This window comes from Cydia strobilella, chromosome Z, assembly GCF_947568885.1.
Source record: "Cydia strobilella chromosome Z, ilCydStro3.1, whole genome shotgun sequence".
NCBI lineage: Eukaryota > Metazoa > Arthropoda > Insecta > Lepidoptera > Tortricidae > Cydia > Cydia strobilella.
Window position 1 is genome coordinate 4760132 of NC_086068.1, and position 24799 is coordinate 4784930.

At 40.8% G+C, this 24799-nt stretch overlaps 1 protein-coding gene and 1 long non-coding RNA gene across 3 annotated transcripts in view; both read right to left on the reverse strand.

Moving 5' to 3' along the window:
• The window catches only part of LOC134754503 (uncharacterized), a 300790-nt gene that overhangs the window by 2433 nt on the left and 273558 nt on the right, over window positions 1-24799 (reverse strand). The window lies entirely within an intron of this gene.
• On the reverse strand, window positions 169-23899 carry LOC134754385 (mitochondrial thiamine pyrophosphate carrier-like). Of its 2 annotated transcripts, XM_063690687.1 has the most exons (10): window positions 23734-23899; window positions 21972-22116; window positions 20569-20669; window positions 20039-20138; window positions 19526-19621; window positions 18810-18934; window positions 17848-17950; window positions 15367-15465; window positions 12763-12926; window positions 169-213 (listed from the first exon to the last, which is right to left on the reverse strand). In XM_063690687.1, the coding sequence occupies exons 1-9, from the start codon at window positions 23814-23816 to the stop codon at window positions 12795-12797; spliced, it is 984 nt and encodes a 327-aa protein (XP_063546757.1). In that variant the 5' UTR covers window positions 23817-23899; the 3' UTR covers window positions 169-213; window positions 12763-12794. The 2 variants fall into 2 exon arrangements, with proteins under 2 accessions (XP_063546757.1, XP_063546758.1); XM_063690688.1 differs by lacking the exons at window positions 169-213; window positions 12763-12926 and adding an exon at window positions 8849-8970.

Consider the following 24799-nt stretch of genomic DNA (forward strand, 5'->3'; position numbering starts at 1 on the left):
TGGGATATTGTCCCATAGAAAATTTGAATTTCGCGCCTTTTTCTACTGACAAGATTTGCTTGACCAATTATATCAAAAAAATCTTATAAAATAAAAATATTTACGCAAATCTGACAAAAAAATATCAACAAAAAAATATAAATCGGGCCAAATATTATTAAAAAAAACCTTTTCCTGTGGCAGTGTTTGATTCGTTCGCAGTACAAGCAATACCTGAAACCATCAATGATCATGGCAATGGAGGCTTTTACACTGAATGTAGTCGCCATCAGATATATCGGAGCGGCCGAGGTGCTCAAAAATATCTGAACACACTAAAGCATTGACAATAAGGGATACTACTGCAATGTTCTGCCACCAGAGTGCAGTACTAGCCTTTTTAGTAAACCATAGAGTAACTACATACATACTGTACCATTAACAGGTTTTTAACAAGTTTTCAGAGATAATAAAATGTGACATTGATGCATCAAGGCGGTTTATTTACAGATGACCTACCGGGAAACGAGAATCCAAAATTTCGCTATCTGTCTCTTTATCACTCGAATATGCAAGAGTGACAGAGATGTTAGATAACGAAATTACGTTTTTTTTGTTTTGCGATAGACCCTCAGATTGTGGTAGTGGCGCCACCTACGCATAGTTTCGCTCTCGTGTGAGCACCTCGGGGTTTCAAGATTTTTTTATCGGGAATTTTCACTCCTTATTCATAATTGTGGTAAATCTTTGTCCATCTTTGATTAATCATGGTAAACAATAGATATAGCTCAATAAATGTTAGTGGTTTTAAAAAAGTGCCAACTAAAATGTATGCAAAATTAAACAGGTTGAAATAATGGCACATTTAGACGTTAAAATACCTTTGTGTAAGAACGTATTGATTTTATAAAAATAAGCATAGAAGAATTTCGAGATCTGTTTTTCTGGACCTACATCTACGATGGCGTGAACTAGTGAGCACAAAAACGGTAGCCCCCAACGCGAGAAAGCTGCCTACGCGGGTATCCCCCGTTGCTTCCCTCAACCGCTTCCAGCGGGGCTAAGGTGGACGGCTGTCTATCATTTGTCACCATACCTGTCACACTCTAACAAGTACGTAAGTGCGAAAGTGAAGCATGATATGATGTGACAAAAACGCGACCATGATACCGGTGCTGAGCTCTTTGTGGAGCCCACGAGCACCCTACTAACATATAATACTTCTTGTATTACTTTGTACTTGAATAAAATTAAATAATAATATTTCTATTGACATGTGTGTTCTGCCTGTTCTAACCTACGGCGCCCAAACTTGGTCACTCACAGAGATCCAGAAGTCCAAACTGAAGGTTTGCCAACGCGCTATGGAGCGCACCATTCTAGGTGTTAAACTAGCTGATCGCATAAGAAACACCACGCTGCGCTCAAAAACCGGCATCGCTGACGTAGGCGAGAAAACCGCTAGGCTCAAATGGGACTGGGCCGGTCACGTCCACCGCATGCATCCGGAGAGGTGGGCTAGCTTAGCAACCAAGTGGATGCCGGTAGAGGGGCGTGGACGGGGCAGGCCCACACGGAGATGGCGGGATGACCTGGACAGCTTCCTGAACAACTGGCCGGAGGAAACACCAAATCGGGAGTCGTGGAAATCAAGGGGAGAGGCCTTTGCCCAGCAGTGGGACACTTAGTAGGCTTAATATAATTTCTATTACACTCATTCACCTGGGCATTTTTCAGTAAATTCTTGTGTCTCCTGATTTGATGAGTTATTTAGAAACGGGAATGTAACATCACAAAAAATTTGTTTTGCTTGTTATAATTAGTTAGTTTTACGATACTTTGGTTTGGGTATTTGACTGCCAAAAATTACTAAAAGTCAACTTTGACAAGATTTCATCGAGTAATAGCTATACGTATACTTACTTTACTCTTTGGTAATAGCTATTTTGAACGCCACAGAATAAATAATAGTACTACCGTACAGAAAGGAAACTACAAAACCGAACAAGTTTGAGAACAAATACAATTATTTTATTAAATAATCCTAGCCTAGTCTTACTAAGATGGCATATAGTCGAGAAATTCGGACGGGCACCGCCGTGGCGGGGTGTCCTAGGGGTTCATGGCGTTAGCCGCGATAGCTAAAGACGCCGGTTCGAATCCGGCCTTCACCACTGGAGGGCTTCGTCACTTTTTCTTTAATATATGACATCTATTACAGTTTTTACAAAACCGAAGTTTGACAGCGGTTCAGGGACGAATGCTCTTGTCCCTTTCTAATATATGGCACTCCCTTTCGGCTATCCATGCTTTCGGCTATTTAGGGTTGTCAAAATTCAAGGCATTATCTTATCTGTGGTCGTGCACGCAAAGGGACTCAGAATAATGACTAAAGCATAGAAGTCGGGCAAAAATGCTTCGCAAATATGTATATCCGTACTTTACTTCCTTACGAATTAGATAATGTGCCGAAAAGAGATGCATATATGCTTGTTATTTCTCATTTACGTACGGTGTCATAAGTTTGATAATTTGCTAGGGATGTAACTGTGTCGACTTTTTATATCGATAAAATATGCATAAGTTTATGTGCCGTGTAAAAGAATAATCACGAAATTGGCAAATTGATAATAGTCTGGCTAATGAAAGTTGAACCTGAAAAAACGCGGCAATTTCAAGAAATCTGTAGCAGGCGGCTCGTTGAATACAAGGATTGCATAACTTTTATACTTTTTATAATTTTCATATTCTAAAAATCATTAAAAAGTATAAAAATTATGCAATCCTTGGAATCAAAGAGCTGCCTGATATGAGGATTAATGCATGTACCTAATATAGCTTTTATCTCATTTGCAGTCTACCACTCAGAACCGTCTAACTATATCTCTCGTTTTTTTATCATTAGAAAGAAGGCGAGCGATCTTAACGTGTCGTTTTATCAAAAAACACTTTGAAAATAAGTCACAACAAATATAATATACGATCATTTACATAATTTTGCTTTCATAAGTAAAATATATTAATAATAAAACTTGTCAATAAAAAGACACGTGGAAATGGTTTACCGTTTTTTCTAATGCTAAAAGACTAAGTATAGTTTCTAGTCATGTACCAAATAGGAAATGAAAAAAAAAAAACGTTCGTGTAATATTTTTTTTTAATTTAATAATAGGGAACATTACGCGAAACTCGGCGTAGGTGGCGCCACTATCACAATCTGAGGGTCTATCGCGAAACAAGAAAATCGAACTTTCGTTATCTAACATCTCTGTAATTCTTGCGTATTCGAGCGATAAAGAGGCAGCTAGATAACGAAATTTCGGATTCGAGTTTTCCGGTAGGTCCCCTGAAAACTTGTCAAAAACCTGTTAAAGGTACAGTATGAATAAGTTACTCTACGGTGCACTAAAAAAGCTAGTGCTGCACTCTGGTGGCAGAACATTGCAGTAATATCCCCTATTCCTCGTCCTTTGGAAATCTGAAATAAAAAGTTGAGTTTTGTGACCAACAATATTAATAAAAGGAACATTCATAAATGATCATTAATGTCTTTTTTATTAGGGTTCCGTACCCAAAGGGTAAAAACGGGACCCTATTACTACCCAGGTAGCAAAATGACGTCAGCGACGTCATAATGACGGCATTATTACATCATAATGACGTCACTGACTTCATAATGACGTATAAATGCTACTGGGGTAATACTTCGCTGTCCGTCTGTCTGTCACCAGGCTGTATCTCATGAACCGTGATAGCTAGACAGTTGAAATTTTCACAGATGATGTATTTCTGTTGCCGCTATAACAACAAATACTAAAAAGTACGGTCCCCTTGGTGCGCGCATCCGACCCGCACTTGACCGGTTTTTAGTATATACTATAGTCTGGCAAACACAATCTGTCAGTAAGTAAGAACAAAGAAAACTATAGGTACAGTCGAAGGCAAAAATATCGATCCAGACAAATGGCTTAAAAATAGGTGAACACGATTTTATTGTCTGAGCGTACATATATTTTTGGGACTTTGGGAATGTATATATATTTATGCCCTTGACTGTACTCATCAATTAAAATGAGACAGTCCTGGGCCAAACTATAAGAAAGCTGTAAACGTCGATAGGTTATTGATCTGAGGTCGATACATCACTATGCCAAAAATATAACCTTTCATACTTAGCAGAAAAGTTCGAAAATATATGCAAAAATCTATATAGACTTGAATGCAAGTAATAATTACACAAACAACATATCGATTTCTATGTTTAGGGTCAGGTCCTATAAATTAATTTCTTCAAAATTGAACAAAACTCACCGATTAAAGGTTATCGGTTAGTGCGTATTTTCTTTTCTTCCTGTTTGCGATTTACAGCCCTCGATCACACAAGACATTATCACAAAGGGAACTTCAAACCATTACAAATAAAAACTCAGCACGTTTTCCAACAATCTTTCAGGAGTAGCAACAATATAATTAAAATAAACCAAGATGACCGCTGAAACATCCCGGAATATTTCAACTAAAATAATACGACTATGTCAAGTTGTTACAGTTGTCACCTACCTGTGAAATAACGAACATATATTTTATTTGGCTGGATTATATTATAGAACCACATAGGACCATTTGACATTTCCCTCAGTTTATCTTATGACAATACTGAAAAAAACGAAAGAACTTGCGGATTGTTGTCTCACTCACTCATAGACAAAAAGTAATAACGTGTTGTGAATACGATATCTTTTACCAAGCTTTTATTTTTGCCCGGCTTCTTTGCTTTAGTCATTATTCTGAGCAAAGGGACGTCAAGTTGTATCAATCCTGATAATTGCTCGCAGCAATGCTGAGCCGAACGGAGCCGAGAATACCCAAAAGGAAGGAGTTTACATAGAGATTTTGCTCCTTTTACTCGATGCTGTTGATAATCCTTTGTCCCTATCCTGCTATATAAATCGCAAGTCAGACCCCATATGGAGTACTGCTGTCACCTTTGGGCAGGAGCACCTGGATGCCAGCTTGGACCCTTCGACTCAGTCCAAAGGCGCGCTGTACGACTGTACAATGGGCTGTGCTCTGAAGAACTGTTTGACATGATGCCAACGGCCGCTTTCTATCACCGCACCGCTCGCCATCGGCAGGGTGTTCATCCTCACACCCTAGCACCTAAATAGTCGCGTACTGTGCGGTTTAAGAGGAATTTCCTCCCGCGTACGCTTCGGCTGTGGAATGAGCTCCCTGCCGAGGTTTTCCCGAGGGGCTACAGTATGGGGTTCTTCAAAAAAGGAGTGTACAGGTTTTTAAAGGGTCGGCAACGCGCGTGTAATATCTCCGGTGTTGCAGGCGTCCATAGGCTACGGTAACTGCTTACCATCAGGCGGGCCGTATGCTTGATTGCCACCGACGTGGTATAAAAAAAAAGAACTTTCTGCTTGTTAGAAAAAAAAAATTTTTAACAAAGGCTTGTAAGACGGAAAATAATATAAATACTTATTGATCCAGTCTAGACTTTCATGATTAAAATTATCCCAATTAGTCAGTCTAAGCGTCTAAGCCATCTTTACGCCGATTTAAATTAAGCAAAGTAAGAGGGTGGCGTTAAAAACAATAATTTACTTAATAGAAATTTGACTTTAGGTATATATAAAATAGTAGAAATTAAATAAAATGGAACTTAAAAAATTTCCATACTAAATTGTTGCCATGTTTAAGCATTTTACGTCAAAAATGTGACAGGTACGTCGGAAGTGGCGCCCTCAATAATTTTCTACAATTTCTTGTCGGACTAATAGAGTCGGACCAATCTCATCATTTATAGTTGGTCAAACCAAATTGGCAGTAAATAAGAACAAAAAAAAAAACTATACTCATCCTTTTCTTTCGGGTGCTAGTACTAGTGTAAGATACAGATAGTATGATTGTCTCCGTCTATGTTTGAAATAAGACAGTCCTTTGACAAACTATATGTCAAATGTCATTGAAAATGCGACATATATATGACATATATAATGGCACTTCACTTTGTTCTGTCCAAGTCGGTGCAGTTAGCTTAGACGGACTACTAACAGTTACTTTTACTATGTTGTTTTTTATACTACGTCGGTGGCAAACAAGCATACGGCCCGCCTGATGGTAAAACAGTCACCGTAGCGGTACGCCTGCAACTCCAGAGGTGTTACATGCGCGTTGTCGCCCCTTTAACAACCTGTACAATCCTTTTTTGAAGAACCCCATACTGCAGCTTTCGAGCAAACCTCGGCACAAGGCCGTAGGCCCGACGTGAGCTTGTCAAGACATTTTTACTATTGGGTCGTGTTTAAGCTCCAACTTCCCCCTCTCGTGTGACGCTTCGGGCCTTCGGCCCTACGCGGAGCTCGGCCTTCGGCCTTCGCTAGCCTCGACGCTTCGCCGTCGTCGGCACACTATATGGATTAGGGTCGAGGAGGGAACAGTGACTCGGAAAAATATAACCGGGTACAGTGGCTCACTCAACCTAATTCCAACATTTCCAACATGAGAGAGGCTATTTGCTTCCCTGCTAATACAACAGAAACATTCAGTAGTTCAGTACAGTCGATGGCACAAATAACGATACAGACAAATGGCTCAAAAATATGTAAACACGACTTTATGAGGGCTAACGCGTATGAATTCGCCGCTAGGGGCGCTAGTGTAGATGGTGGTCTTTTCCATAGTTCGAAATGTCAAATGTCACTTGTCACTTCAATGACTGACAGCTGTTCTATAGTCTTTTGGACCACCATCAACAGAGGCGCCAACTGGTGAGCAAAAAAACGATAGCCCTCATTGTCTAAGGTGTAGCGTACACATATTTTTGAAACTTTGGGAATGTATATATATTTATGCCCTTGACTGTACCTAATCGAAAAAATTCAAATGGACGAGCAATGGTTATTCTAACACGTAAGGGTGCTACAGTGTACAGCAATATTTGGGCAACTGAGCCACTGTTTGCGTTGAGCCACTGTTCCCGCCTTGACCCTACTTACTTTGTCTCAAATTTATATATAAATACCTATATATACTGTCAGAATAATATGTGACGGCGTAAGTTATTTGCTTCTCTGCATCGTCAAAAAATGGCCCACTGCCGGTAAAAAAATGTCCCAGTGCTTTTTAGGGTTCCGTACCCAAGGGGTAAAAACGGGACCCTATTACTAAGACTCTACTGTTTGTCTGTCTGTCTGTCCGTCTGTCCGTACCGTCTGTTTGTCTGTCAACAGGCTATATCTCAAGAACCATGATAGTATAGACTATAGACAGTTGAACTTTTCACAGATGATTATTTCTGTTGCCGCTATAACAACAAATACTAAAAAGTACGGACCCCTCCGTGGACGAGTCCGCCTCGCACTTCGGTTTTTAGTAAAAGTTCATGACTTTTTAATAAACTATATATAAAATCCATAGAGTAACTTATACTAGAGCGGTACTACTGTCATAGTAAATTTTGTAACCCCAGTAAATTCACTGCTATCTGTCGACACACTTTAAAACTGAAAATGAAGATTTATAAAAAGACGATAGAATGTATTTAAATATAGATAAAAAAAAATTTATTTGCATTAATTAGTTTTTTTATTTTGACCCATGTTCTTTCACTGATATGCGTTAAAATTATTAAATAACAAACGAAACCTAACGGTTAACACGCCATCTATACGACTGTAGGCCAAAACTAGTAGCGCCCTCTGAACGAGAATAAAATTTTCTTGATTTTCGAGGCACGTTTTTTCCTTAGACTGTATCTATCTATTACGGAGTTATATCTATCTTTGATAAAATCTTAAAAACAAAATTTAAGATGAAATAATTTATTATACACATTCTACAAATACTGACAGGGTCGTAATATTATATACAGTATCTAGCGCGACTTTACACAATACACAACAATTCCCAGACGGAACCAAATGGGAACCAAAATTTCCATTAGTTCCGCTTTTCCAAACAAACGAAGGCCCCACTTTCATTTCTGAATCACATCATTGACATTATTAATCATATTTTTACACAATTTGATGTAAAGCCTGACTAGGAATATATGATCACGCGCCATGTTGCGGATTTCATTGCAACTACAATTTTCATACTAAACTGAACTGTCACCACATACATGAGAATAACAGCGCCCTCTTGACATTGACAATAATCATATATTTCTGGTCGGGCTTTAAGCACTTACACCTTTAAACCATAGCTATGCTCCTTCGTTTGACTTTTTTTTAACTATTATCAAAGTTAGCTTCTAATAATTTGTACGCACCTACTCATTATTTTGGTTCCAGCTTGAAATAATAATAAAAAATCTTAAAAAGTCTAACGAAGCGCCATAGCTATGTATAATAATATACATCAAATCGTGTAAAAATATTTTACATATCGTCAATAAGTCAATATCCAGAGAGGAAATTGGGGACTACATTTGTACAGTCAAAAAATTTAGTTTCCCTCCCATTTCGTACCATGTCACAGTGACAAACAATATGAAAGTCGATATGGACCTCATACTAATATCACTGTGACAAGGTACATAATGGTATTGAAAATTCCTTGACCGTACGGAGAAGCGGTAGTGCACTAATTGCACTATACAGGATGGCTAAAAAATATGTTATATAATGTTGCCAGGGAGGTTTCGGGATTATACTGAGCAACTTTTACTATGGGACCAACTCCGAAATCGCGAAAAAAGATTTGGCTGTTTCATACATTTTGGCTGGTCTATTTATTATAGGAGGGTAAAATTTTTTTCGCGATTTTGTGGTTGGTCGCATAGTAAAAGTTGCTCAGTATAATCCCAAAACCTTGGCAACGGGAAAGCATTTATTTTTTGCCAACCTGTATAATACTCCTCCTGTACTAATCCCGCATCGCATAACAAACCATTTCGTAGGTGGTGAATATGATCACACTGGTCACCTGTGCTTTGCATATAGTAATGGCCCAACCGGTGTACATGCCCGTATAGCCGTCCTGAAAAAAAAAACAGGTTATGAACAAAAAAAATTTTTTTTTTTTATGTTGAATAGGCAGGCGTTTGACCACGATCCCATCTGATGGTAAGTGATGATGTGGGATTAAAAAAATAACGCTATACACGGTGTTTTTTAGGGTTCCGTACCCAAAGGGTAAAAATGGGACCCTATTACTAAGACTCCGCTGTCCGTCTGTCCGTCTGTCTGTCTGTCACCAGACAGTTGAAATTTCCCATACAACAAACGTGATTTTTTTGCTGTTTTTTTTCCGTAATGGTACGGAACCCTTCGTGCGTGAGTCCGACTCGCACTTGGCCGGTTTTTTTAGTCCGTTAATTTCAAGGATGCATTTCTGAGCTTAAATTCAGTAACTTTGTCAAAGAAACCTGTATTCTAATTGACTCCCTTTTGGAGATAATCAAGTTTTCAATTGTTTGGTGGATTTAAATATAATGTCCGTGTTACAACAACGCTATTGATAAGGTAGGTACCCCATTTCGAAAAAAAAAACTGCCATTCAGTTTCCTCCGAAACTTTAAAAAAAAACCACCGTGTACCTATGTCAGTGTTGTTGCGTTGTTGATGGAAACTTTGCAAAAATGTATGAAACAGCCAAACTTTTTTTCGCGATTTCGTGGTTGGTCCCATAGTAAAAGTTGCTCAGTATAATCCCAAAACCTCCCTGGCAACGGGAATGCACATATTTTTTAGCCACCGTGTATAGTACACTATTTGACAATTGAAGTAGAAGCTGTACGTCTTACATTCGAGAAATGAATTAGAAATTTACTAGATATGAAATAGTAAAGATATGGACATTTCACGGCAAAAGGTCCCTTATTGCAGCCGGCGCTTACGTCGCATAGCGTCGCGAATTATCGCGGCGCTATGCGACGTAAGCGCCATCCAATATTAATTGGAGCGGTGTTAATAATAGCGTAAGCTCCAACCGCCATAAGGTACCTTTACCCGTGGGACGTCACATATCTTTACTATTTCATATCTAGTGAATCTCTAAATCATTTCCTGAATCGCGCCGTTAGTTTCCTTCTAAAACACATTAAACTTATTATACTTATTTTACGCGATCAAGTCCCGTCGTCGTGAATAATAATTTCCTTCTAATTTCCTGACTTTACACCCTGAAGTTAATTATTCTAGAAACAGAGTTGATTAAAGACGAGCGCTCGCAAAGACATTACCAACACTATTCTGTATCCCTGGCGTTGTATTCGCGCATGGCGTAGCACATCATCTCATATGTCGTGAACGTGACGACGCTGATCAACTGCGCCCTGTAGACAGTGACGCTCCAGCCCGTAAACATGCCACGCACGCCGCCCTGAAGCAAACATTTTGGTTCATAGTTGGAATTCTCTGAGGTGACTTTTTTTGGGCTTCTACCCTTTCCCTAACAGCATTTATACGTCATTATGACGTCGGCGACGTCATTATGACGCCACAATTACGTCATTATTACATCATTATGACGTCGCTAACGTCACTTCGCTATCGCTATTTTATTACCGCTCCGTCATAAGTGAACGGGAATGAAGCCGTTTAATAAGCAATTTTAACATCCTATTTGGTTCAAATTCATGTGACAGCTCATCTGTTTTACCTGGCTGACCGCCCACAGGCGGTCTATCGTCCTACATTACCCAAATCGTATTATCTCCGGATGAGTTGTTATGAATATGAGCTATTGTTATGTGATGAATTTGAACGAGCTTGTGACCGTTCACTTATCACTTATTACGGAATAGTAGGACATCGCTGCATAAAAGAAACAATAGGCACCTTTTGTTCAAAAGATTAAGGGTAAAAGATTAAGCCCAAAAAAGCACCTCAGAAAATTCCAACAATACCAGTGTCTGAGCGAGAGCGCTATGCACGTATATAGAGATGGCCTGCTCGCACATCACGGCGGATCCGCGTGTAATGTGAACACAGCCTTATCTGATGGCTCAGTTGGTAATAACTTCTCGAGTCTTTGGGGTTCGTCTTTAATCGACTCCGTTTTTTAATTAATATCCATATATCCATGCATACTAATATTATAAATGCGAAAGTGTGTCTGTCTGTCTGTCTTTTACCTCTTCACGCTTAAACCGTTGAATCGATTTAGTTGAAATTTGGTATAGATATAGTTTGAGTTCCGGGGAAGGACATAGGGTAGTTATTATCCCAGAAATCATCCTTTAAGAGGGTGAAAAGGGGGGTGGACGTTTGTATGGGAAATCGATAAAAAGCAGATTGGATAAAAAATAAGCTACCCAAATTACTAACTCCACGCAGACAAAGTCGCGGGCAAAAGCTAGTAATACTATAAATGCGAAAGTCTGTCTATCTGTATTTTACCTCTTCACGCTTAAACCGCTGCACCGATTTAGTTGAAATTTGGCATAGATATAGTTTAAGTCCCGGAGAAGGACATAAGATAGTTTTTACACGCACGTTTGTCTACAGAGGACCTATTACCGGGAAACGCGAATCCAAAATTTCGCTATCTGCCTCTTTATTGCTCTAATATGCAAGAGTGACAGAGATGTTAGATAATGAAATTTCGATTTTCTTGTTTCGCGATAGACCCTCAGATTGTGGTAGTGACGCCCCCTACGCAGAGTTTCGCGTAATATTCCCTATTACTAAAGTAAGGACGCTAAACACGAAAATTTTCGTACATAGACCCGCCTATTCCTATATCTAACGCACGCGTAGGTATATCAAAGATACATTGATTGAGTAAGATGCGTAAAACCTAAGACAATTTCGTGATTCGAATTTGACAGGTAAACGAGATGGCGCTGTACAGCTCCATACATTTTGCGGTAACTCTGATTGTCAAAAGTTGACGTATGACAATGGGGTTGGCAACTGTCAAAGGTTTGCAGAGATGGCGCCATCATAGCTTGCCCCTTTTTCTATGAGATTTGTCTTAAATGGCTGGCATCCAAGGCATTAAAAAACAAAAATTTGACACAATTCTAGGGAGTGACGGGGCAAGCTATGCTGGCGCCATCTGCTAATTATTTCGACCGGCCAACCCCATTCAGTGAATGCAAAACATATTTAGCAGTACAGTAAAACTGATGTATGGAGTGAGCAATCTATGTCTTCTTAATTATTTTTGATTTTAGCTCTCGCGCGACGTTTACACACGCGCAGCCGGTGTGCTAGCTCCGACATTAAGTGAAGTATGCGGTAACGGTTCAACAATTTAATCGAGTCTTGCTTACTCGAGTCTAATGGGTCAATTCGGACAATGATCTAGATATCCACTAGCTATAAAACAGAAACGATAACGAGATATTTAAGAAAGTCATGTCAAATTTGACATTTCCGCGATTCCGAATGTCCTCTTGAACGATCTCTTTAAGATATGCTTAAGATATATATTACTTATACATCCAATGGATATCTAATGGATATCCTAAAACGTCACAATAATTGTAGCGTGAAATGACAATTGGTTTCTCGAATCGAACTAATATAGTTTAGTTGAGAACTAAACTATAACGTATCTATTCAGGGATCGAATACCGGTATATTTTTCATACAAATTAACCGGTATTCAATTTCGGTATCTCGGTTGTTTATGTATATTTTTCCATTTTATTTAGGTGATCTGATAACTCATTGTCCTTACCTAAATACCATTCTACAATATCAAATAAATATTTCGAATGCTACGTGATATTTTGATTTTAAGTTATACCGTCAACGATCCCTGTATCTATTAGATCTCGTATCTAGTAATTATCACGATGTTCGAATTGACCGGTAAGACTAGAGTCCTCCAAAGACTCGAGATCACCAACACTAGATAGCGCGATTGTAGTACTCGCGCTGCGCGTAGCACACCATCTCGTAAGTCGTGAACGCGGCCACGCTCTGCACCTGAGCTCTGTAGTTGGACACGTCCCAACCGGCGTATAGGCCGGAGACGCCCTCCTGAAATGTAAAGCCACTCTTGTATGTAGTACTCTTGTATTTGTTTTAATTGACCGTATTTGAAATTTGCAGTTTTAGGGGTCTCCCTACATATTTATATCGACGCGGAATCGGCAAGCGCCGATAGAAAAAAAAACCTTTATGTCTGCGTAGTAAGAGCGAAAAAGTCGTCATTCCGCGCGGCTCGCATCGGCCGACGCCTGCGGATGCGCCGACGCCTCTTTCGCTCTTATTGCGCAGATAAAGGTTTTTTCTATCGACTTTTGCCGATTCCGCGTCGATATAGGGAGACTCCAACATATAGACTTGACCATAGTCGAAGGTATAGCTTAAGGGGTAACTGAACGCCGACGTTGCAGTTGGCGTGCAGTTCCCATACAAATTGCAGTCGGGTTGCAGTCCGTACGTATCGGCCCTAAGACGAAAAGCGATGAAGTCACGTGACCGATTCTCTATACAAACGTGGTCCCCATTTTCCTTTCCGGTAATTAGCATTATAGGAAATATTTTAACGCTATTTGATGTAGGGATATTAAGAACAGCCCTTTTTATATATTTCTTATTTTTAGGGTTCCGTACCCAAAGGGTAAAAACGGGACCCTATTACTAAGACTTCGCTGTCTGTGTGTCTGTCTGTTCGCCTGTCACCAGGCTTTATTTCATGAACCGTGATACCTAGCTAGACAGTTGAAATTTTTACAGATGATTTATCTCTGTTGCCGCTAAGTATAACAACAAATACTAAAAACAGCATAAAATAAAAGTGGGGCTCCCATACAACAAACGTGATTTTTTGCCGTTTTTTGCGTAATGGTACGGAACCCTTCGTGCGCGAGTCCGACTCGCACTTGGCCGGTTTTATTAAATAATATAAGAGTTACGAGCTTTTAAAAATTTGTATAGAACTTGTTTTTCTTTCCTAACTCTTATAATAATAAAGAAATCGCAAATACTTAAACGAAGGGGCATAGCTATGGTTAATATACAATGAATTATAAAAGAAAAAAAAAAACATAATGTCAATATTCAGCGAGGAAAATGGCGACTGAGTTTGTATGGATAGCGGTCGTCCACTATCGTCGTAAATTTTGCCACATTTTTGACTAATCCATGGCCACTTAAAACTTAATTGTCATAAAGGTTGAGCATGAATAGGTGTCAAAAATAAAAATTAAACCACTACAAGTACACGAAAGAGGGGCTTTACTTAAGTTTATTACCTACTTATAATAGTTTGTGTACAGGGCGACTTCAAAATAAAGTAAAATATTGTGGCACACTGTTCAAAAAGACCATCATCATCTTCCTCGCGTTATCCCGGCTTTTTGCCACGGCTCATGGGACCCTGGGGTCCGCTTGGCAACTAATCCCGAGAATTAGCGTAGCCACTAATTTTTACGAACGCGACTGCCATCTGACCTTCCAACCCAGAGGGGAAAAACTAGGCCTTTTTGAGATTAGTTTGGTTTCCTCACGATGTTTTTCTTCACCGAAAAGCGACTGGTAAATATCAAATAATATTTCGTACATAAGTTCCGAAAAACTCATTGGTACGAGCCGGGGTTTTAACCCGCGACCTCCGGATTGAAAGTCGCACGCTCTTCCCGCTAGGCCACCAGCGCTCTTCTCGCAGCGCTCGTATGTTCTCTAAAAGACCAAGACCTTTAAAATTAGAATAAGCCAGCGCCACCTATTCCGATCCTCCGTAACCTTTTGTGCAAATTGTTGGTATGACTCCATTAACGGTATTACTTAGCGATTCTGGCTCAGTGAATGACAACCAAGATCTTTAGCGACTCCAGCGACCGCAGATTGCTCGGTAAAATATATTATGATACTAGTTGCCCCCGACTTCGTCCGCGTGGATTTATTAACCGAAACATACCTTCAACCCCTTTTTAACCCTAATAGGGGCTGAATTTTCAAAAGCACTAAAATATTTTCTCTTTAAAATTCAAGTTTCAAGTTTAAAATAAAACTTGTTCCCCATACAAACGTTCATCCCCATTTTAACCCGTTAGGGGATGAATTTCCAAAAACGCTGAAATTAGTTTTCTTCTTTTAATATAGGGAACCTCTTCACGAAGTTTCAAGTCCCTAGCTTAAAATGAAACTTGATCCCCATACAAACTTTCATCCCCTTTTTAACTCTCTTAGGGGATGGATTTCCAAACACGCTTAATTTTCTTATCTTTTAATATAATACCTTCTCACGAAGTTTTAACTTCCTAGCTTAAAATAAAACTTAAACGCCATACAAATGTTGACATCAAAGGTAGTGGGCCAGGAACGGTGCGTAGTAGCGTGTAGATGCACACGTGGCCCATTACATAGTGCGTGCTCTCAACCATCGCATGGCCCTCTCGCTGGTCCAGCGCTGGGCGATGGCCCAGAAGAGAGAAGCCATAAGCCCGTGTGGGATGCCAAGGATCCATCCTACCTTGCGGACCATATCCAATAGACAGCTCATCAGCGAGCTGCATTTGACAAGGTTTTTTGACATCTCCGGTGTCTTCACTTTAGGGTCTGGCTTGTGGCTCTGTAACAGGTAACCCAATTTGAGAATTAGCAGTAATGGAAAACTCTGAACTTAGTTTTTAAGAATTTCGAGGGCGTCCGCTAGCTGGCGCGGGTGCACGGAGCAGGCGCACGCGCACCCGGGTGCCATTGTAGGTAAAATCCGCCGCACGCGTCCGCGTCAGTTAGCGTTAACTATTATATAATCTGTGGCGTTGCTCACGCTAACGGTCTTCTCTGTTTTATCTTGTTTTTTCATTAGAGACCCTATAAAAACCCACAAAGCCCCCGGAATGTATGTATTCCATTACAAATAAATGAAATAAAATTACCAAGATACGCGGAACATAACTCCACTTTACGTAACCGGTTACGCGGCCGGAAACATGACATGAAGTTGACTGTGAAATTATTGTCATTTTGTCATTGGCCGAGAAAGCATGTTACCGGTGCGTAATATATAATGATGTAACCTGATTGGATACAACCATCAGATCTATTAGAGATAGTCTAAAAATATATTTTTTGCAAAAACATCACTTGGTACAAGCTTTTATCGCTAACTGTACTTTTCTTTCCACAGGCATCAACTAGTACTCATCGAGACAATTCTAAAAACCCCAAACACAATTAGGTTGCCTTGTTTTATCAAAAAGTACCTATGGTCACTAGGGTGCTTCAAAAAAACTTTTTTTTTCCGACGGGGCACCCCCTTATGTTGTTCTTATTATGCTGATAAATACACTTAGTTTAGTAACTTTATCTCAACTACAAGGACAAGGGGGTGCTCAGTTTATGTTGTTTTATTTTTTTAATGTGTATGAAATCCAAAAAAGTTTTTTTTTACCACGTCGGTGGCAATCAAGCATACGGCCCGCCTGATGGTAAGCAGTTATTGTAGCCTATGGACGCCTGCAACACCGGAGATATTACACGCGCGTTGCCGACCCTTTAAAAACCTGTGCACTCCTTTTTTGAAGAACCCCATACTGTAGCCCCTCGGGAAAACCTCGGCAGGGAGCTCATTCCACAGTCGAAGCGTACGCGGGAGGAAATTCCTCTTAAACCGCACAGTACGCGACCATTTAGGTGCTAGGGTGTGAGGATGAACACCCTGCCGATGGCGAGCGGTGCGGTGATAGAAAGTGGCCGTTGGCATCATGTCAAACAGTATTTAGTTTTTAGATCTTTATTTAAGTATCTGTTTTCACACCATTTGAACATGTGATTGAAATATAAGTTTTGAAGTAGAAAAACATTGTTATTTAATTTTTTGTGATTTTTCGTAAGATTTTTGAATTTTACTTAAAAAATTCATTAAAAATACAAAAAAAAATTATTACTTAATAACTTATAAATCACATTTTCAAATAATGTGTAACCACCTAGTTAAATAAAAATTTAACAAAACTCCGCTTCGCCGATTAGTGTAACCCGTTCGAATTAAAAAACCGCAAATCGATGTACAGGTTAGCCGTTTGGCACACGCATACTATCAAAACAAAAACAATTTTTTTTTACGGGAATTTTTTTTAGGAACTGCGGTTCAAAAATTTTGTTTTGACCTCTAGTATGCGTGTGCCAAACGGCTAACCTGTACATCGATTTGCGGTTTTTCTTTGTAATTGGGGTCGAGAGGCTTCTTTAGGCTAGATGACATGTCTTGTTTTCATCTTCAGCCACGGAGCTCGGCGCCATGCTACAAGACCTAAGCAGGGCAAGCCTTGAGGTGGGATTAATAATGAACATGTCTAAGACCAAGCTCATGACTAACAACCTAATAAGAAAAGTGGTAGTGGATGGAGAAGAAATGTCATATGTCCATGAATACATATATACCTAGGTCAAATAGTCTCTTTCCAGGCAGGATAGGACAAGGAGGTCGCAGGACGAACCGAAAGTACCTGGAAAAGCTATTGGTCTATGAAAGAGCAAATTAAAGAAGAGGTATATGAAAGCTCATAAACATGTGTATTCTTCCCATCCTGACCTACGGAGCACGGACTTGGTCCTTGGCAAAAGTTTAGAAATCCACCCTCAAGGTTTTTCAACGCTTCATGTAGCGTAGTATTCTCGGCGTGAAGTTGACCGATCGCATCAGAAACACTACACTACGCTCCTAAACTCAATTAGCTGACGTGGCTGAAACAGCCGCCAAGCTGAAGTGGGACTGGGCGGGACACGTTTGCTGTATGCCAGATGACTTGTGGGCTAAATCAACTAATTGGGCCCCACAAAATCCAACCCGAGGTCGTGGCAAACCTCGACGGCGTTGGCGAGATGACCTATACGCCTTTGACAGGAACTGGTGGGAGACGGGTCAAGACCGGGATACGTGGAAAGGAAGAAGGGAGGCCTTTGCCCAGCAGTGGACTATTCGACAGATATTAAAAAGATTACCTACTGCTATCTGAAGTCTTCGCTTGGCCAGGTCGAACGGGTAAGTCGCCGTTTTAGAGACGAAGCCGGCAGTCGAGCCTGCGATACTTGATGAGATGAGAAGCTGCCTGCGAAATTATACATTAGTTATTACTAGCCTACTAACTACTCAGTACTCCTAGCCTAGTCAGGAGGTCCTAGGTTCTAATCCTGGTAATTTGTGTGTTTATCACGAATATTTGTTCTCGAGTTATGGATGTTTTCTATGTATATAAGTATTTAGAATGTATTGTATATGTCGTCGTCTAGTACCCTCAACTAGGGTTGCCACACGTCCGGATTTGTCCGGACATGTCAGGATTTTTGAACCTCTGTCCGGATGGCGGCCGGACTTGGCAAGTGTCCGGATTTTTAGGAAAGACCTCACGATACAGTACACCGCAGAGCGCAGCGCGTCGCCGGGGCTTCGTTCAAGCTAGGCCAAATCTCTGTTACAAGAAATGTCCGGATTTTTAGGGTGATGTCAGGATTTTTATCAGGACATAAGCCTTATTGAGCTTACTGTGGGTGTGAGACTAGGTTGATCAGTGTTAAATTGTTCTATAAGACCTATATTATTTACTAAATTGTATTCAATTCAATCTTTGGGTTTGGCTCCATCGATGATCTGTCGATGATGACGATGATGATCCACGTGGCATAGAATTAATATTTCTTGATATTCCGGGTTCCGTACCCAAAGGGTAAAAACGGGACCCTATTACTAAGACTCCGCTGTCCGTCTGTCCGTCTGTCTGTCTGTCACCGGGCTGTATCTCATGAACCGTGATAGCTAGACAGTTAAAATTTTCACAGATGATGTATTTCTGTTGCCGCTATAACAACAAATACTAAAAAGTACGGAACCCTCGGTGCGCGAGTCCGACTCGCACTTGGCCGGTTTTTTAACTTCAACTCAGTGCCCATGCCTATATTATTAAAAGTTACTTTGTCTTTGCCGCCTTTTTCTCAGCCTCCGTTTGCCCAGCGTCCTCCATATAATCCAGGTATTCCACGACAAGGGGCTGCACGAAACGAAATACCGCGAATGTTATGCCCACTTGTGGGCCCATCTGGGGACAACGAAACTGGTTATAATGCTTATCAGATTATACAGTCATGGGTGATTTTTAAACAGTTTTTTACAAAACACGCCGAAACACCCCAAAGAAACACCCCGTGTTTTTACATTTTCGGATCCGATATCGGATGTCGGTTATCTTTGGAGAAAAACAGCTGCTAGGAAACGCTCTATGGCATCAATACCTTTTATTTTTGCGTTAACGATTGCTCTTTAACAACAAACAATCATATACAAAAATTTAAAAAGGCACGACATTTTGCTTCTTTCGACATCTGACACTTATAAAATTAAAAATAATAGTTAAATCGTCAAGCTATTCAAATACAAAAATTCTGCTCCAGAATAATACGCCAAACGATTAGAATTCCGCCGCGGGCGTGAAGTCCGCGGCCTAACAGCGCTTTGACCATACTTGCATGAGCTAATTGGTCAGGCCCTCGAAGAAGGCCAGTATACCGCCTCTGCCGTACACTTCGCGCGTCTTGCAACACTCCACCATATTCCGTCTCCGCTCGCCGCCCCGCTTTCCGCGCCGCCGGTCGCGAGCGTCCAGTCCGTGGCCTAACAGCGTTGAGCATACCTGCATGAGCGAAGCAGTTAGACCCTCGTAGAAGGCCAATATACCGCCTCTACGGTACACTTCACGCGCGCCTTGCAAAACTCCACCATATTGGGCCTGGACACAAAAATATTACTTCATAGACGTGGCGGCGATCAGGTTAAGCAGATTCGGCGAATTATTCTTCTTCTATCTTACACATTCTTCTGTTCGCGAAAATGCTCATTACAAGTGAACGTTCAAGTCTATCAGCACCTTAAAGGCCACTTGCACCATCCCGGGGTTAAGCGGTTAAACGGCTAACCCAGTCTCAAATTGTACTGGTAACGATGGTCCAGGTTTAACCGGTTAACCCCGGGTTAGTGGAATGGTGCAAGTGGCCGCTCTAAGAGGTATGGATTTTTTAGGAAAAAAAATTACACGCTATGGAATTCCGCAAAGTAAGGCAAGATCGAAACGATCGACACTGGAAATCCCATATCTACCTAGCTAGGGATTAGTATTAACTAATTTACCTATCAATAATCATAATACCTTGACGACCATCTGCCGAACGCGGATCACTTCAATGGGCGACACCAGGGTGGCGCTCGCGCACCCCGCGAATATGCCGCACATGAACAGCAACACCTTCCTACACATACACACGCATTTAAGTAACCACACTGAGAACGCCCACAGGTTGACGCAAATGATATTATGAAAAAACCGGCTAAGTACGAGTCGGACTCGCGCACGAAGGGTTCCGTACCATTACGCAAAAAAACGGCAAAAAAATCGCTCACCAAGGGTTCCGTACCATTACCCAAAAACGGCAAAAAATCACGTTTGTTGTATGGGAGCCCCACTTAAATATTTATTTTATTCTGTTTTTAGTATTTGTTGTTACAGCGGCAACAGATATACAACATCTGTGAAAGTTTCAACTGTCTAGCTATCACGGTTCATGAGATACAGCCTGGTGACAGACAGACCGACAGACGGACATTGAAGTATAATTAAGAACTATTATATAATCTGTGGTATAATGTTAGAATGTATATGTATTAGATTAGTATAAGTACTTGAACTGGGGACTTGTGTACTGGCTGGCATAGTTCTCGACAAACTTGGTACTTATTTCATAAGCGTGAAACTGCGATGCCACCGACAGGATGGAGTGTAACTGAAACAATAATCTTATAATACCTTTAAAGTTTAAACGAGCAATCCTTGTATAAATATATATCGGCGATCTCGGAAACGGCTCTAACAATTTCAATGAATTTCAGTACGCAATACACGGTCGCCGTGAACGCTGCTCGAACTATTAGTGCTTGAGAAAGGAGACCTAGGCTCTCCGAAACATGTCGCGCGAGTGACTAAAACAAGTGAGTCTAAACCGTAAAATGATTCAATGTTAGTATGTCTCACAACAGTTTAAATTCGATGAATTTCAATGAAATTTACTATATGGGGGTTTTCAGGGGCGAAGAATCGATCTAGCTAAGTCTTATCTCTGGGAAAACGCGCATTTTTGAGCTTTTATGTTTTCCGAGCAAATCTCGGTCTCCCAGATATTAATCATTTACAAGCTAGGTAGCCCCAAAAATTTACGAACAACTTAAACCGATTACGGTTTAAAGTTTAAACCATTTAACGTAAAAAAACGGTCAAGTGCGAGTCGGACTCGCGCACAAATGGTTCCGTACGTTTGTTGTATGGGAGCCCGGCTTAAATATTTATTTTATTCTGTTTTTAGTATTTGTCGGCAACAGAAATACATCATCTGTGAAATTTTCAACTGTCTAGCTATCACGGTTCATGATACAGCCTGGTGACAGACGGACAGACAGACGACGTACAGCGGAGTCTTAGTAATAGGGTCCCGTTTTTACCCTTTGGGTACGGAACCCTACCAAACCTCTTCTTTCCGTCCAGCGCTAGTTCCGTTAGACATTCTCCGAAGGGGCATAAAGCGAGAAAATTAGAAGGATACAAAAGATATGCCGCGCCGCGCGAAACTTTCGACGGAATATATATTGACGACCGGTCTGGCCTAGTGGGTAGTGACCCTGCCTGTGAAGCCGACGGTCCTGGGTTCGAATCCCGGTAAGGGTATTTATTTGTGTGATGAGCACAGATATTTGTTCCTGAGTCATGGGTGTTTTTCTATGTATTTAAGTATTTATATATTATATATATCGTTGTCTGAGTACCCATAACACAAGCATCCTTGGGCTTACCATGGGACTTAGTTAATCTGTGTAAGAATGTCCTATAATATTTATTTATTTATAGCGGACGGATTTTTAAATTTTTCATTTGAGAAGACGAAGACTATACGGACAAGTCAGAAGCGAAATGAACGCGCGAGTGACAGCTGCTCTGCTATTATGATTAAAATATTGGTTTGATGTCAGGTACACGTTCGAATTGTTCTGTAGAGCTGTGCATAAAATGAGGGCTAAACTAAACATGTCCGTACTTGTCCGAGACTGTGTCCGTGCCAGAAGGTGGTGAAGCCCTCCTCCCTGAGAATCCGCCAGGAGAGCCCGATCCATGTCGATCCGTTGTCTTTGGCCTGAAGCTGTGTGCGCACCTTCACGATATCCAGGGGTTGGGTTATAAACCTGAACAGAATATGTTTTTCACCTCAGCAGCTCGAGCAAGCCTACTTTCGTCACTCCCTGGAGAGTGAGTGTCCAGGGAGTGAAGCAAAGTAGCTTTTTAATTTAGTGAAGGCCATGAACTGCCACTTCATACTTCTATTGTAAATGGTTTTTTTTTTCTGTATTATTGTGTGATTTGAAATACATTTAAACCTTTAATATGTTCTCACTACTGAGGTGAAAAATTATATGTGTAACACAAGAGCAAAGTTATTTTACATCTCGAGTTTTTGAGTACCGAGAAAGCGAAAGATTGTATAATTGAATCACGAGCGAAGCGAGTGATTCTAAGTTAGAATATTGAGCGTAGCGAATAAACGCAAGAAAAACCAACTTTTCTCTCTTGTTGCACAAATAACTATATAATGGCATCCAAAAACTGAAAAAGAAGTTAACAAATATAAGAATTTGCTAATATCACTACACCTTGTAAAAGCCCCGCCGCGTCTTGTATATGTATGTACGCGATAAACTCAAAAACGACTGAACGGATTTTCTTGCGGTTTTCACTTATCAATAGAGTGATTCTTGAGGAAGGTGTGGTGAATCGCCACGCATCCAAACACCTCTTGTCGACAAAAATAAATTGAATATAACATATACTTAATAAAATAATTAGAAAAAACTTTGTCAACGTATTTTTGGGCGGCCTGTAAGTTTCCGTGCCTGATATTAATTTCCGCGCAATGTTACACATTGTCTGCTTGCCGCGTTATTCACTGCAGGCTCTCAAAACATTTGACCGAACTCCAAATTCTTAAGTCAGTAGCAGAAGTTGCTAAGCGGGCGAGGTGTTTAAAATGGCTTTGACACGCTGTTATTCTCTTAACAATAAAGTCGTGTCAAGATCATTTTGAACACCTCGCCCGCTTAACTTCTGCCACAATATAGGGCGTCCGCTAGCTGCCGCGTTGCACGGAGCGGGTGAGCGGGTATAACGAAAAATGTGACGTTTTCAAGCAAAGGTACCATTGTCGCTTGCCATAAAGACGCTCTGACAGGTTTTTCGTATAAACATACAAGCAATTTTCTTGCTTAAGGTAAGCGACGATGTGGTACCTTTTGATTGAAAACGTCACAAATAGTATGAGCAACGCTAACTGGCGACGCGTGCGACAGATGACTGTTTTTCCGTTAGCCGGCCCGGCACCGGCACCGGCACCGACACCGGGACACACAGACTGCACGAAGCGACTGTTTTATACTGTATGATTTTAAATTTTTAACGGTCTTTTTTTTATACCACGTCGGTGGCAATCAAGCATACGGCCAGCCTGATGGTAAGCAGTTACCGTAGCCTATGGACGCCTGCAACATCGGAGATATTACACGCGCGTTTCCGACCCTTTAAAAACCTGTACACTCCTTTTTTGAAGAACCTCATACTGTAGCCCCTCGGGAAAACCTCGGCAGGGAGCTCATTCCACAGCTGAAGCGTACGCGGGAGGAAATTCCTCTTAAACCGCACAGTACGCGACCATTTAGGTGCTAGGGTGTGAGGATGAACACCCTGCCGATGGCGAGCGGTGCGGTGATAGAAAGCGGCCGTACCGTAACTGAATGACTAGGTATGTATACCTGGTGGTGATTCCAGACACTACGCCAGCAATAAGCTTCTGGTTAGGTGTGAGTGTTTCGTCCTTCTCATAACCGACAACCATGTCACTCCAACGGCATGGTTGCTCCGTACGCGCATTTTGCCTTTTACTATTACATACTGATAATTTTGCAAATGACAGATGTTTTGTTTTTAGTATGTCAGTAGTGCGTGACAGTAAATAGACATAGTATCCATAGACATAGTATATACAACATAGACATAGTATATACAAGTAGTTATAGACATGAAACCGAGCGACCGGGGGTAAGAGAAAGACATATTTATGTATTAACAGTTTCATGTATGGCAGCATAATGCTTTTTCTCTTTCACTTATAAATTTCGGTACTTCGCCATCGACTCCTTGCTATGATGCCATAACCCAACCATGAAAAAATGTCCGGTCTATGATAAAGACAAAGCATGGCACTATTTTCTTTTTCCTCTTATAGGAGTCGCAATAAGACTATCTTTCTCTATCAAAGTGTCAGGCCCTTGCTCTTGCATAATATATTCGACAGAGAGGCAAATACACGAACTAGCGAACGAAGTGGATCGCGTTACGAGTAGTATGTTCGGAAAGAGAAGAGTTGTGGAATTTATTGGGCCCAATCAAGGGCCTGACACTCTTTGATAGAGAAAGATAGTCTTATTACGATTCCTATAAGAGGAAAGAGAAAATAGTGCCATGCTTTGTCCTTATCACCGACCGGGTGGCATCATAGGTAGGAGGCGATGGCGAAATCTCTTCTTCCTACCCTTATCCCACGTTATGTGGGGTCGGCACAACATGTTTTTCTCTTCCATTCTCCTCTATCTTTCGTCACCTCAGCACTCACTCCTTTCTTTCTCATATCCTCTTTTACACAATCCATCCATCGCTTTTTGGGTCTACCATACGCTCTCCGTCCATCAACATTCATCCCTAACATTCAGGCGATGGCGAAATATAGTGCCATAATAGTGCAACTAAAATCAGATCTTAAATAGGGAATATAACGCGAAACTCTGCGAAGGGGGCGCCACTACCACAATCTGAGGGTCT

Bases quoted from the DNA above. Each gene is read 5' to 3' on its own strand.
- LOC134754385 (XM_063690687.1), bottom strand. From the start codon at position 23,816: ATGGTTGTCGGTTATGAGAAGGACGAAACACTCACACCTAACCAGAAG. The intron at 20,139-20,568 runs GTACTTATACTA...GTGTATGTGTAG, and splicing joins TACACAAGTCCCCAGTTCAA to GAAGGTGTTGCTGTTCATGT. The intron at 18,935-19,525 runs GTATGCTCAACG...CGTTGTCCCCAG, and splicing joins TAACTGCTTCGCTCATGCAG to ATGGGCCCACAAGTGGGCAT.